The sequence below is a fragment of the Hemicordylus capensis genome, chromosome 3 (genome assembly GCF_027244095.1).
Source record: "Hemicordylus capensis ecotype Gifberg chromosome 3, rHemCap1.1.pri, whole genome shotgun sequence".
Classification (NCBI taxonomy): domain Eukaryota; kingdom Metazoa; phylum Chordata; class Lepidosauria; order Squamata; family Cordylidae; genus Hemicordylus; species Hemicordylus capensis.
The window spans coordinates 156,578,277-156,593,797 of record NC_069659.1 but is presented as its reverse complement, the minus strand read 5'-3'; the positions used below and the strand labels follow the sequence as shown (position 1 = coordinate 156,593,797).

General features: G+C 44.6%; 1 protein-coding gene across 2 annotated transcripts; it reads left to right on the top strand.

The window, feature by feature from the left end:
• Window positions 1-920: 920 nt before the first annotated feature.
• On the top strand, window positions 921-7,825 carry LOC128352193 (claudin-34-like). 2 transcript variants are annotated; one of them, XM_053312533.1, is made up of 3 exons: window positions 921-1,369; window positions 3,216-3,380; window positions 6,587-7,825. In XM_053312533.1, exons 2-3 carry the CDS (start codon window positions 3,292-3,294, stop codon window positions 7,572-7,574), a joined length of 1,077 nt encoding a protein of 358 aa, XP_053168508.1. In that variant the 5' UTR covers window positions 921-1,369; window positions 3,216-3,291; the 3' UTR covers window positions 7,575-7,825. The 2 variants fall into 2 exon arrangements, with proteins under 2 accessions (XP_053168508.1, XP_053168509.1); XM_053312534.1 differs by lacking the exons at window positions 921-1,369; window positions 3,216-3,380 and adding an exon at window positions 4,242-4,267.
• The last annotated feature ends 7,696 nt before the right edge of the window (window positions 7,826-15,521 follow it).

Sequence of the window (15,521 nt, the reverse complement as noted above, 5' to 3'; positions counted from 1 at the left end):
GAGAGATGGTTTCTATCTGCCTGTTCTAGATGGGGTTACACTCCCCCTGAAAGAGCACATACGTAGCTTGGGAGTGCTCCTGGATCCAAAACTTTCTCTGGTTTCTCAGGTTGAGGCAGTAGCCAGGAGCACTTTTTATCAGCTTCAGCTGATACATCATCTAAGCCCATTTCTGGAGGTAAATGACCTTAAAACAGTAGTACACATGCTGGTAACCTCCAGGCTTGACTACTGTCATGTACTCTACATGGGGCTGCCTCTGCATGTCGTCTGGAAAATACAACTGGTACAGAATGTGGCAACCTGGTTGGTCGCTGGAACAACCCCAAGGGTCCATGTAACACTGATTTTTAAAGAATTGCACTGGCTGCCAGTATGTTTCTGAGCGAAATACAAAGTGCTGGTTATTACCTATAAAGCCCTGAATGACTTATGTCCAGAGTACTTAAGAGACTGCTTCCTTTGTCATGAACCCTGCCATCTATTAAGAGCATCTGGGGAAGTCTGGTAATGGTTGTTGCAAGCTTGTCTGGTGGCGACTCAGAGCTAGGCCTTCTCTGTGGCTGCCCCAGGGCTTTGGAATGCACACCCTGTCAAAATCAGAATTTCTCAATCTCTGATTACTTTTTAAAAGACTCTTAAGACTACCTGTTTTCTCAGGATTTTAATTAAAACTAACTTTAAACTATTTAATTGTTTAACTCTGTGAATTGTTTTAATTGTTTTTATTCTGTGAAAGTGTTTTGTTTTATTTTTATATTGTAACTTAGATTATGTACACCACACACACGTCTATCTATCTATCTATCTATCTATCTATCTATCTATCATCGCCCGGCGGTATATAAATATGATTGAGTGAGTGATAAACAAACACCTGTGACAATTGCAAGCTAGCATCTTCCCTGCTGGATGCGATGGTGAAAGGACTTGGAGTGCTTAACTACAGTGTGACTTATCAGAGAAGATGAGGAATTCTTGGGCAGAGCCCAAGCATAGGCGGAATTGGGGGGGAGGGCAGGGCACGTGCCCTAGGCGCCACTGAGGTGGGGGCGCCATGCCAGCTGCTGCCACCCCCACCCCATTGCCCACCTGCCCAGCCCCAGGGCCCCTCAGCCACTTGCCTCCAGCTCCGGCCTAGGATCGGCAGCGAGGCCTAGGATCGGAGCAGCCTGCAAACTGCAGAGCTCTTCTCTCCCCGCCTCTCAGCTGATCGGCGGGTGGGCCGGGCTTCCAGAGAGGCCTCCGAGTAGGCCTCCCTGAAGCCTGAACTCGGCAGGCCCCAGCAAGCCAGGAAGGAGGCTGGCAGAGCTCCCTGCAGCAGACCCTCCCTGCAGCAGACCAGACCATCCAGCACAGCTTTTGCAAGGTAGGCTGTGCATTCCTTTTTGTGCTTACCCCCATATATAGGGATCTGCTTGCCATAGGGCTTTGATAGGGGGGGTGGGGCGAGACTGAGAAGTCTCTGAATATTTAATTTAAAACAGACTGAAAAATGTGCTGGCTTTAAAAACAAAAACTATCTAAGGCCTATAAGTGGCTTGTTTCATGTCAGAAAATCACAAAAACGTCTGGAACAAATATTTATTTATTCATTCTTTCTTTCTTTCATTTATAAATGCACTTATGTTCAAGTTGTTTTGCAACCCAGAAGGTCTGAGTGAGAACTGTGAAGCATGTGTTGTGCTTTTATTTTATTTTATTTTTCTTGTGTGTGAACTGCTCTCCAATAACTTGCAGGGACTTCAGGGTAAATCTGGCCAACATGTGAATGCAGCACCTCCATTCCAGAGGAGATGTGTGTTAAAGGGCTTTAAAAGCCTCGTGTGAAAAACCTCCTGGAATCAAACTTTACTGAATTTGTTCAGAATTCTGAGAAAACAAACATAGGCTCACCCTGCATGTTTGAAAGTCTCCTTTGCTAATCTGCAGCGAGGGGGCCATTTTAATAATTAGCATTGCCGGTGTGTTCTAGGCATGAAAAGTAGCACAAATATATAGTACTTAATGTATATCACCTATATACTGTGAAGTGTGCATGTGTGTATTCAGTGAAATGTATTTCCAGGCAGCATACTTATTTTGAAATATCAGACTTAAATCCTTGGGGGCCTGGGATGTGTGGAGGCCCTGGACTTTGAGGGGCTGGGGGCCCATTTTAAAATCCCATCTTGGCCCATTCCAACCTTGCTCTGCCCCTGGCGGTCACTACACATGGGTTTCTGCACAATACCTGCACAGAAGAAACTCCCATGTAGAAAATGTGTCTCTTGTCAATTGACCCTGAATTTTTCCATCCATGACTGGGATATTTGAGAGTTAGAGTCAATCATAAAAGAACAGAACACTTGGGTGAAGGACACATTAGGATGGTTGCCCCCAAAGGTTATTGGATCCAATAGGATTCCAAGAAGCCTTGGAAGGCTTTAAGGTTGTTTCTGCCAGTGATTCTGTTGATGCCATTGTTCAGACTTGGAATAATGAACTTACTAGGGCAGTAGACACAATCGAATAAATAAATAAATAAATAAATTGCTCCTAGGCGCCCTCTCCAACCTGCTTCTACATTAGTCCCTTGGTATACAGAAGAACTTAGGGGGTTGAAGTGGCAAGGTAGACAGCTTGAGCACAAGTGGAGAAAGACTTGGCTCAAATCTGACAGATTACAACACAGAGCACATCTGAAAGTCTTTGCTCTTGTAACATGTGCAGCAGAGAAGCAGTTCATTTCTGCCCGCATTGATTCTGTTAGCTCATGTCCAGTGGAGTTATCTAGGGTTGTGAGAGGGCTAGTACTTGTCCTTCATCCCCTGAATGAGTACTTATAGCCATCAGTTACCCTTTAAAAAAAAATTTAAATAAGTTCTTTGCAGATAAAATATCTTGTATTCGAGCTGAACTAGACTCTACAGTTTTTATTTTATTTATTTTTACACTTATATCCCACTCTTCCTCCGAGGAGCTCAGAGCAGTTACTGCAGAGTCTACTCCTATGGTGCGGAGCAGTAGCTCCCCTTGTGTGGTCAGGTGCGGAGCCAGCCAAGCTGCGGCCTGGGTCCAAGCCCCGTCCAATGATATCCCATGCACTTGACGTTATGCACACAGGGTGTGCCCTGAACGAACACCCCCCTACAAGCTACAAGCGAGTGCTTGCCAATCATTTTCAAGCAGTGTTTGCTGCCTGAAAGCGTCTATTCTCCTTTCTCTCCCTCCAGAGGTGACATCATGTGACATCACGCGCAAAGGGGACATGACCTCAAGCTCCAAAGAGCCCGAGCGAGCGCTTGCTGCATGAAAGCATCTATGCCAGAGGTCCAACCATACTGGACAGGTCTCACCAGAGGAGCCAGACAAAGAGTGCCTCTCCCATCAACAATATGGTGAGATGTAACTTTAATAAATCTATACTGGATCGGTCGGCGCCTGGGTCAACAAGGACCACGCCAGGTGCTGGAGACCCTGGACATCTGGTGGCAAGTGGGCTACAGGATTCAGGATCTTCAGTTGAGCAACCAGGGCTGGAGACTGCAAGGTTACTGGAAGAAACATAACTTAAACGGAAAAAATATACGATTATTTATTTATTTATTTATTTATTTATTTACACAGTCAGACAGGTGTTATGGACTGGTTTGTTTTATCCAGACATTGAGTCCTTCCCAAGGACCTGGGATGGCTGAATTTTATTGTCAATGTTGTTGCTATTGTTATAGATATCGTCGCAGAATATAGGCTGTTCCCAGTAAAGTTGCTTTATTATTATTATTATTATTAATTAATTAATTAATTAGATTTCTATACCGCCCTTACAAAAATGGCTCAGGGCGGTTTACACAGAGAAATAACAAATAAATAAGATGGATCCCTGTCCCCAAAGGGCTCACAATGCACCTGCAGGGAGTGGTTCCGTGCACACCACTACTCTAAAGCAGTGTTTCTCAACCACTGGTCCCTGGACCGCTGCCGGTCCCCGAAGGGTTGAGTGCCGGTCCCTGACTGGGAGTCAACCCCACCCCCCCAAACTGAAATCAAGGCACTCACTTCCTCAATTTTGCACATGGTACGGAAGAGGAAGAGTATCACGGAGACATGGGACCCTTCTTGTGCCTTGCCTCCACGTGCTGCTGAGATCTTCCTACAGCTATCTTATTCCCTATCTTTACAGCTTCAAACTGTATGCAGTGCGGGGGCATGGAGGAAAAAGTATGGCAGTGGGCACCACTTGAAGGGCTGCTGGTTCTTGCATGCTCATTGTTTGCAGCCAAAGGTTGGTTGATTGAAACCCAGCTGCCTGTTGTGGTCGAGGCGCCTTGAGAGGGAACGCTGTTTCTCTCTTGCATCAGTGGGGCTTGCTTGTATGTTGTTTTCATTGGCCCCATGTAGCTTTTGGATTTTTCTAATGGCCCAACATCCCCTCTCCATTGAGTAATCACAAGCACCTCCACCCCCACCCTGCACATACTGAAGACATACTGGAGACAAATTTGTTCACCCAGGCTTTTAGATTCAGGGGTTCTCAACCTTGGGTACCCAGATGTTGGTGGACTTCTACTCCCATAATCTCCAGCCATAATGGCCAAATGCCATTGTTGTTGGGGGTTATGGGAGTTTAACTGAGGGACCCAAGGTTAAGAACCCCTAATATTCCATGTTTGCAAAAGATTCCAAATTTAATTATTTTAATGCTTATATTATTTTCATTCTAAACTGCCCAGAGATGCAAGTTTTGGGCAGTAGAGAAGTCTGATAGATAGATAGATAGATAGATAGATAGATAGATAGATAGATACATAGATAGATAGACAGACTTGAAACCCCTTTACTAACTGCTGGTCTGGGAAACGGCGCATGAAGAATGTAGCGGTCCTTGAAACTCTGCACGAAGAATTTAGCGGTCCTTGACTCCAAAAAGTTTGAGAAACACTGCTCTAAAGTCAGGCAGTCAGGCCTTCATGTACTTTCATTTGGTTGTGATTACAAATTACACACACACACACACACACACAGACACACACTCACTCACTCTAATTTGCAATAACAAATATTTCTAAATGCATTTTACATAGCAAATGGAATATGAAACAATTCCCTGTCCCAGAAGGCTTCCTTCTCTAAAAAGAAGCCCAAGGGAGACATTAACAAGATCCTCTGGGAAGCTTGCAGTTCTAAATTGAATAGGCACAGTTGCTCTCCCCTCGCGAAAAATAGGACCATCTCCCCTTTAAAAAATGTGCCCCTTTTAAAGTTAGCAGGGTGGTTGGCAGCATTCTAACCGGCTCAGAACTCTAGAGAGGAGTTGCCGTGGCGCCCAGCTCAAACGCTCACAGGTCTTCCTTTGGCGAGGAAGGCAGCTTGAAGACCTGGATCTTTGCACGCTACGGTCTTGAGCCATACATACTGGTACATGCTACAGTACTTGGCAGATACATGTAAGTATATGCTATTAAGAGCTCCCACCTTCCCAAAGAGTAAGAAGTCCAGTGGTAGCGCTGCACCATTTTCTTTGGCTAAGAAAGCACTTGAGAATTATATTGTCCATGTAATAATGGGTTGTATTTCCAAGACTAAAAGTAGAGCATAGCTGAAGCCATGGACTTCTGTCGCAGACAGTAAAACTGCTGATCCTGCCTCAGATTCCCAAAGGGAACAATTGCTTGGACTCACAGCTTTCCAGGCTGCTTCTGGTCCAGCTAAACCTAAACTACCTCAGATTCTCTCTCCCTGTCTCTGCATCTGTGAATTCCCCCACTCTCTTCTGACTGATTTAATCCTCCTCCACCAGTTGCTTTAAAAATATAGCAACTGAAGGCTGCTGAGAAAAGGCCATTCATTGAGGTCATTTACACAATCAAAAAATGGGTTCTCCCTGGTTTTGGGAACTCCCAATTTTCAGTTGTGAGGAACAAGGTAAGAGGAAATCCTAGGTAGAAGTGATTGTGTGGAAGCAAGGTTGTGGGAAACGCTACCCAGGTTTTCCTCCTACATTGTTTCCACAGAATCACTTCTACCCGGGTTTCCACCTACCTTGCTTAATCACAAAATTGGGAGCACATGGTACACACCTGCCAAACCCTGCTACAACACAGGTTTTGGTTGTGTGAATGACCCAGTGACTTTGGTTAGATGTCTGTGAGAGAAAACTGCAGCAAAAGGACCATTCACGGTAATCAAGATAGCCAAGCTTCTGTGGGTGGGTGCAGATGCTGCTCAAAGTATAGAATCCGCTCCTTTTCTGGGCACGTAACCTTTCAACCTAGTCTTTGAATCTTGACCTGTTGACCGCTTTCCCAGGAGCCTTTTCTACTTCCTTGTAAAAGGACTGTTGGGAGCTTGGTGGTGGGGCAGTTTAAGTAGCTTCAAGAAGTCTGCATTCAAAGGTGGGGAAACAGTTCCTGACACTTATAATGGAAGAGGCAGCAGACTTCCATTCTTACGTTTGCAGGTGGGATATGTGATGTTCTAGAACAAGGTTCAAAGCTGAACAGGGTCCTAATTGGTGTCACTCCTTGTCCAAACTTTAAAAGATGTACTTACATGTGTATAATGGCATATACATATATATGTGTGTGTGTGTGTTTTATCCCAGTAAATCTGCAGTTTCCAAGATGGGCGACGTCGTAATGAATACCGTAGCGTCAACTGGTGCAGTATTAAAAATTAAGAAATGCCTGGCTGAGGTCAGCTTCTTTCAACTTTGTGCCTTTTTCCTGAGCCTTAGTGGATGGCTTATGTGTATGACATCCGCAATCCTTGTCCAGTGGAGAGTGTGGCACTTTAGTAACCACTATGGTGGAACCAGCATTGCTTGGATTGGGATTTGGGAAATCTGCCGTGTCGATGAAGATCCGTCTATTGATGAGCAAAATCGCATGAACTGTACAGCATTCAGCAATCTACACACCTTCCTCCCCAGTGAGATTATAGCTGCCCAGAATCTGATGGTACTCGCTACCATTGCGGGGGCAGTGCAAACAGGCTTTCTCTCTGTGGCCTTCTCCAATATATATAGGAAGGAAAAACAGAGAAAACACGTTGCCAACCTTTTTTTGATTGCAGGCCTCCTAAATTTATCATCGGGAATAGGTGTCTTCATTCCAATTGTTTGGAATATGGTTTCCGTCTTGTCAGAAGTGCCAATTTTCTTCCCTGAAGATTTCCATTTACCACATAAACCAGAATACCAGTATGTTGGAGCTGCGCTTCTGGTTGGGCTGATTTCTGCAATTTTCCAGATCTTGAGCGGATGTTTTATTCTGCGCAGTAAGCATTTGGCAGTCAAGAAAATATCAGCAATGGCAACAGAGGCATCTGCAAGGGCAAGTGAAACCACTCTTTGTCAAAAGTGTTCATTGTCCTTAGTGCCTAAAACCCCAAAGCCAGAGGAATCTGCTTCTGTGACCATCGACAGCCCATTGGACGTGCGACGCACTGAAAACCCATCTGTGATTGTCCAGATGGATAACTTCTCTGAAGACGTGACCAATCCCAGAGAGCCTGTTCCATCATTGCCCCAAAGTCACATTATATTGGTGACTCCATACATTGAACCAACAGTTGGTGATGAATGTAAATAATCAGATTCTAAACACACCAGGACATGAACTGTGAACATTTGAAAGTTATTGAAACCTTTGAAAGGGATAGTGGGTCTGTTTATGTTGCAGGAATATTTGTTTGTTTGTTTATTGCTGTAGGGGTTGTTTTTATACTTTGGGGATAACTTTTGTGCTGTTAACAATAATGGTTGTTTTCATGGTATAGGCTACAATTATCTTTGATAGTTTTGTGTTTCTCATCTTTTATTAAAAATATCCACCTATTTTAATCACATGGTTGGCTCTTGCTATTTCGTTAGTATTAAACAATGTACAATACCTTGATAACTAAAGTGCCACCCGGTCACATCACTGCCCTGCCTGAATACCCAAACCACAAGCAATTCAGGGGGTGGGGACTTCCAACTATCATGAAATTACCACTTTAATGATGGAACACCTATGTTGTAAGGTTCTTACTCTAGTGTTTCTGGCTGATCTGCCAATGAAAGCAATTAACTATCCAAAATGATAGAAGGGATGATTAGTTTCTAAAGCTAGAAAAGACAAAGCGAGAGTATATTTGTGCGAAGAACCATGGACCGATGTTCTCACTAACCATGCAGAAGTGCTGCATGCAAAGTACCTGCATGCAAAACACATAGATCATTGCATGGAATCTAGAGCCTCACTGATTAGAACCTATAAGTACTTAGGTTTAGTTTTTCATGCAAATGGGACATGGGGAACATGCTGCAGCAAGTGCTCAGAGGAGCGCATCTGCTATATTAACCTTTTTCCACACTAAAGGGGGATATTTTATCCCAGAGGCTTTTAAGGTATAACATGCTAAAATATTGGCACAAATCTGTTCCACCTGTAATTTCAAACCTATGGAAGTGGTCCAGTCTAGATTCCTTCATGCCATATTTCAGGTGCCTAGATGTGTCTCGAATGCCATCCTATACCTTTAAGCATAACCAGAGTGGAGGCCCTGGGATGGCCTGGGCCATTTAATTGCTGGTTCAAATTACATTTCTGCCATCAGGGCCTTGCCCCCCTGGTACTGAAGGATGAGTTCCACTCTAACTGGTGTAAGAACTTCTATGATAAATTGGGTAAATATGCCTTCTCTCCACACTACTTATTTTCATTGGGATATGAGGCTGCCAAAGAAATTATTAAACAAATAGTGGATATGGAGAAGTAAGTTGATTTAATTTATGTTGCCCCCAGTAGTATTCCAGACGGTTTCCCAAACTACCTTCAGCCAGCTGTGTACTTCACAAATGTGACCACTCTAAATCAGAGGAGAGCTTTCTCACTGGTGCGGTTTAATGCCCTGCTTTCTGCCATTTTGGGTGACAGATTTAAGAAAATACTGCTCAGGAACTGGCTATGTCCATGCTGCTTGGACAATATTGAAACCATTTCACATGTTGTTCTATATTGTTCATATAATTATAGGGACATTGCCTAGATTGAACCACTTTCTAAAAATATGCCAGGTTGATGGGAAGAATACTACATTCATTCATTCATTCATTCATTCATTCATTCAAATTTTCTTATATACCACCTCCTCCAAAGACTCTAGGTGGTGAACAACAATACCAGTAACAATTAATACAATAATAATAAATAAATAAATAATAAAAGGGCAAACACCTGATGAAACAGGTAGGTCTTAAGAAGGGCCTTAAAAGAAGGGGCTGAATGAATCTGGCGGGGGGAGAGTGTTCCAAAGAACTCTTATCTCCTTCCTTCTGGCAGACCAGTATATAGCCATTACAGCTGGAGTAGCAAGATGCTATGTGGCAGCTTGTAAACTGAGACAGGAGCAATTGACTAATTGTGATTGAGATCTCTGTATACTTTGATGTTCTATTATCTAGCTCTGTTGTTTTGATCTTATTTTGTTTTATCTTGATTGCTACTTTTATTTTTATTTGTTGATTGCTGGTCAGTGACCATAATAGATTCATTCATTCATAGAGCCTCACTGAGCAGGGGCCATCTTCCCTGTAGCCAGGATTCCCAAAAGTTGTTAACTACAGCTCCCATCATCTTCAGCTGCAATGGCCCCTGGCTGGAGATTACGGAGTTGTAGTCAACCACATCTGGGAACCCCTGTTACAGGGAACACTGGTGGTGTTAATGAAACTGTCCTGGGGTGATTGGTGAACACCGCTAAATTTGCGTTTGGGCTTGCATGGGGAAATTAGCTCAGAGAGGACAGTTCCAGGTCAGATTAAATCTGTTCAAAGTTGTGGACCCAGGAAATGACTGAGGCAAGATACAAGTTTCAAAATCAAAAATCTTTATTGTAGGATGGGGTACAGCTGAAAGAAATGTGTGGTTAAAGCAGTATTACTATTAAAGATACGCTCATCTGCAATGAGGCGTTTTAGCTTAAAGTCCTAATTGTATAAATCCCCAGGTGGGCAAGAGAAAGAGGACTTTAGAGCAGGAGGAGGTGGGATTTTAGAACAGGAATAGGGATAGATATGGACCCAGCAAGGGGCAAATGTTTATATCACTTGATCTGGACGAAGAGACCTCAGACCTCCTGGAAGACCCAAAGGACCTCGTTCCTCGGGGACAGCTCGGTCAGAGGCTGGGGTGAGAAGGATGGAAGGGTTAGTTGATGGGGTGAATCCACAAGGGTGCTTCCTCTGTGGAACCTGGTTCCTATGTTTGGTGAAGAAGACTGGGCAGATCAGGCTAGGCAAGAAAACTGATCTGGCAAGTGGCACAAAGAACTGAGCAGCGGCCATGTTCCCTGTAGCCAGGATTCCCAGAAGTTGTCAACTACAGCTCCCATCATCAGGAATTGCTGAGGCACGCCAAGGCTGTTTGTCATGAAAACAGAGTGCATAGATGCGAGAAGAGGAAATTTGCACCAACGGAAAGTCCAGTAATCCAATCAGTACTTTTAATGGGTGCAGCCTCGGTCCTTATCGCCAACTCAACCTCTTCTGTGAGGGGGGAGATTTACCTCATAGAGTGTTATCTGCGTTCTTCCTGCTGAGTTAATTGGCACATTAGCTTGCTGCTATTCTTTGCAAAAAGAGGGGAAGAGCTGCGGCAGGTTCACTCCAAGTGCAGAGTGGCCTTGGCTGAAAGTTAACTTGCTTCATTTAACTTCTGGGGTCTACTTAGGGCAGGGATTCTCAATGTTGAGTCCCCAAATGTTATTGGACTTCAACTCCCCTAATTCCCAACCAAAGGTCACTGGGGCTGGGGATTATGGGAGTTGAAGTTCAATAACATATGGGGACTCAACGTTGAGAATCCCTGACTTAGGATACCCAGAGAGGGAGGGAATGCATCTGCTCCCCTTTCCAATTTGCTTATTAGGAGCCAAATCTAGGGGAATTTGGCTCACTGTCAACTAAGTGACCTGTCCCCATGTGCCACAAAATCACCTTAAGGCTGTTGCTTGAACTTTTGACAGTGCACTTTAAGGTCCTGTCAATAAGCATGCCTTCTCCCGATGATGTTTACATGGAGAAATAGATTTGGGTGTCATCAGCATACTGATAACACCCTGCACCATAATCTCCTGATTATCTCTCCCAGTTGTTTCATGTAGATGTTAAGCAACATTCGAGACAATATGAAGCCCTGAGGGACACCATACAAAAGTTCAGATTTTGAAGAACAACAGTCTCCAAGGGACACCATCTGGAACCTGCCTGAGAAGTAGGAGCAGAACCACCACCAAGCAATGCCTCCCACCCCAAACCCACTCAGATGTTCCAGAAGGATACTATGGTCAATAGTACTGAAAACTGCCAAGAGGTCCCAAAAGACCAACAGAGTCACACTCCCTCTGTCAATTTCCAATTGGAGATCAGCCATCACACCAACCAAAACAGTCTGCACTCCATAGCCCACCCAAAAGCCAACCTGAAATGGGACTAGATAGTCAGTTTCCTCCAAGACTGCCTGGTGCTCGGAGGCCACCTGTTGCAGGGGAGTAACAGCAGGAGAGAGGGCATGCCCTCAACTCCTGCCTGTGGCTTCCAGCGGCATCTGTTGGGGAACTGTGCGAAACAGGATGCTGGACTAGATGGACCATGGGCCTGATCTAGCAAGGCTGTTCTTATATTCTTATGTTTCTTATCTTCTCTCAGTTACTTTGCCCAACCATGGAAGGTTGCAGACAGGCCTATAGTTGCTTAACTCTTAGGGAACCAAGGCAGGCTTCTTCAGAGGAGTCCTAATAATTGCCTCCTTAAGGCGAGGAGGCATCCTGCTCTCCCTCAGAGAAGCATTATACTCTCACAGGCCTTCTACAACAACAACCCCCCCCCCGCCAGATAGTATGAGCCATGTTCGGCTAGGGTCAAAAGAAAAGGTGGTAGGCCGCACCGTTCCAAACAGCTTGTCCACATCCTCAGGAGTCACAAACTGGAACTGATCCAACTTAACGACTTAAGAGGAGTTGCTGGACACCTCCACATCACACTCTGTAGTAATTGTGGGGCACATACTAGTACTCTTACAACCCTAGACAACTCTGCTGGACGTGAGCTTGCAAACACAATACGTGCAGAAAATAATTGCTTCTTTGCCACATGTATTGCCTGAGCATAGATCTTCAAATGCTCTTTGTGTTGCAATCTGTTGGATTCGAGTTAAATATTTTCCCATTTGTGCTCCAGTCATCTACCTTGCTGCTTCAGCCCCCGTAGTTCTTCTCTGTACCAAGGGGTCAATTTTGAAGTGGGTAAAAGAGGATGCCTAGAAGATATCCTGTCTACTGCCCTGGTGAGCTTGCTGTTCTCTACTAGTGCATCAACAGGATCACCAGCAGAGTCAACACTAAATCCCTCTAAGGCTTCTTGGGATCCTATTGGATCCAATGGGCTTCTCAGATGGAACTTCCTAATACTCCCCTCATCCCTGTGAAGGAGGGGCATGACTGTGAGTCCAACCTTAACCAGATGGTGGTCCATCTAGTTCCCATCTGGAATATGTGTTTGCAAAGAGGAATCAGGGAGTTGTGCAAGTGAACTTAGCAAAGAATTGTGCTGGGAAGGCACATCAAATGCCAAGGAATGTGGACAGTGAGTGACCTGCATGGAATATGCTCTGTTTGTTTTCTTACCCTAAGAGAACAGGAATTCACCTCTATAGGGATGAAAGACCCATTAGGTTGGTCTGCCCAAGAACGTTATTGGATCCAATAGAAGCCTTGGAAGGGTTTTGAGTTTGCTCTGCCGATGATTCTGTCAACACTCTGGTGCAAAGCTGGAATAACACACTCACTAGAGCAGTAGACACAATCAAAACCTGCTTCAAAATTAGCCTTGTGGTATTCAGAAGAATTGCAGGAGCTGAAGCAGCAAAATAGATGGCGAGAGTGCATAAAGGAAAAGACTCTACTCGAATCCAACTGGTTACAGCATGGGCAGCAACAGCAATGAATATTTATATACTACTTTTCCATACAAGTTTCCAAAGTGATTTGTATAGAGAAATAAATAAAGATGAATAAGCACATCTGAAGTTCTGTTGTCTGGATCTGTTTGTCATGCAGCAAAGAAGCAATTCTCTTCTCCCTGCATTTCTTCTGCAAGTTCATGTCCAGAGGAGTTGTCTAGGGTTGTGAGGGGGCTAGTACAAGCCCCTCCCCCCTTGAGTCCAAATTTGGAACCATCAGTTATCTGCTGAGACACTTTTAATGATCTTTGCATGTGGACAAAATCTCTCCTATTAAGGCCAAACTGGATTCTATAATTAGGACAGAGTCTGTTATGGGTAGGGATGTGCACCGAACCGTGGAGGTGTGGTCCAGTGCCGGAAGGGGTCTCCCTTTAAGGGGGGGGGGGTTGCACTTACCCCTCCCACTACTTTCCCCCCACTGGCACTCCCTTTTTCTGAAATGATTTTGGGGCGGCAGCGTTCCTCCCTGCCACCCCTGCCTCCATTGTTAGCTGAAAATCTGACAATCTAACAATCAGATTATCTAACAATCTAACAATCAGATTAACAATCTATCTAACAATCAGATTATCTGAGAGGGTCTGGTAAACATAATAAATACTTCTCTGAGGAAGGGCAGGATGCCGCCTTGTCTTAAGGAGACTATCATTAGAATATACTGGGGGTGGGGAGAACCTACATTGGACCCCTCAGATTTAGGCAACTATAGGCCCATCTCTAATGTTCAAAGGTTGGGCAAGGTGATTGAGAGAGTGGTGGCCTCTCAGCTCCAGTTGTGGACGAAACTGATTATCTAGACCCATTTCAAACCGGCTTTCAAGCAGGCTTTGGGGTTGAGACTGCCTTGGTCAGCCTGATGGATGATCTCCAACTAAGTATTGACCCTACTGTGTGACTCTGCTGATCCTTTTGAATCTCTCAGCGGCTTTCAATACCATGACCACAGTATCCTTCTGAATTGCCTGAGGGAGGGGGGATTAGATGGCACAGTTTTACAGAGGTTCCATTCCTACCTCTTGGGTAGATTCCAGATAGTGTCAATTGGAAACTGTTGCTCTACAAAGCAAGAGTTACTATATGGCGTTCCACAAGGCTCCATACTGTCCCTAGTGCTCTTTAACATCTTCATGAAACAGCTGGAAGAGATCATTACGAGATTTGGTGCAGAGTGTTATCAATATGCTGATGATGCTCAAATCTCTCCCTATCAACTTCATCAGTCAATGGCATAACTTCCCAAATGGCCTGCTTGGAGGCAGTAATGGGCTGGATGAAGGATAACAAACTGAAAGTGAATCCAAATAAGATGGAGGTACTGATTGTGAGGAGTCAAGACGTGAGAGATGGTTTCTATCTGCCTGTTCTAGATGGGGTTACACTCCCCCTGAAAGAGCACATACGTAGCTTGGGAGTGCTCCTGGATCCAAAACTTTCTCTGGTTTCTCAGGTTGAGGCAGTAGCCAGGAGCACTTTTTATCAGCTTCAGCTGATACATCATCTAAGCCCATTTCTGGAGGTAAATGACCTTAAAACAGTAGTACACATGCTGGTAAACTCCAGGCTTGACTACTGTCATGTACTCTACATGGGGCTGCCTCTGCATGTCGTCTGGAAAATACAACTGGTACAGAATGTGGCAACCTGGTTGGTCGCTGGAACAACCCCAAGGGTCCATGTAACACTGATTTTTAAAGAATTGCACTGGCTGCCAGTATGTTTCTGAGCAAAATACAAAGTGCTGGTTATTACCTATAAAGCCCTGAATGACTTATGTCCAGAGTACTTAAGAGACTGCTTCCTTTGTCATGAACCCTGCCATCTATTAAGAGCATCTGGGGAAGTCTGGTAATGGTTGTTGCAAGCTTGTCTGGTGGCGACTCAGAGCTAGGCCTTCTCTGTGGCTGCCCCAGGGCTTTGGAATGCACACCCTGTCAAAATAAGAATTTCTCAATCTCTGATTACTTTTTAAAAGACTCTTAAGACTACCTGTTTTCTCAGGATTTTAATTAAAACTAACTTTAAACTATTTAATTGTTTAACTCTGTGAATTGTTTTAATTGTTTTTATTCTGTGAAAGTGTTTTGTTTTATTTTTATATTGTAACTTAGATTATGTACACCACACACACGTCTATCTATCTATCTATCTATCTATCTATCTATCTATCCATCATCGCCCGGCGGTATATAAATATGATTGAGTGAGTGATAAACAAACACCTGTGACAATTGCAAGCTAGCATCTTCCCTGCTGGATGCGATGGTGAAAGGACTTGGAGTGCTTAACTACAGTGTGACTTATCAGAGAAGATGAGGAATTCTTGGGCAGAGCCCAAGCATAGGCGGAATTGGGGGGGGAGGGCAGGGCACGTGCCCTAGGCGCCACTGAGGTGGGGGCGCCATGCCAGCTGCTGCCACCCCCACCCCATTGCCCACCTGCCCAGCCCCAGGGCCCCTCAGCCACTTGCCTCCAGCTCCGGCCTAGGATCGGCAGTGAGGCCTAGGATCGGAGCAGCCTGCAAACTGCAGAGCT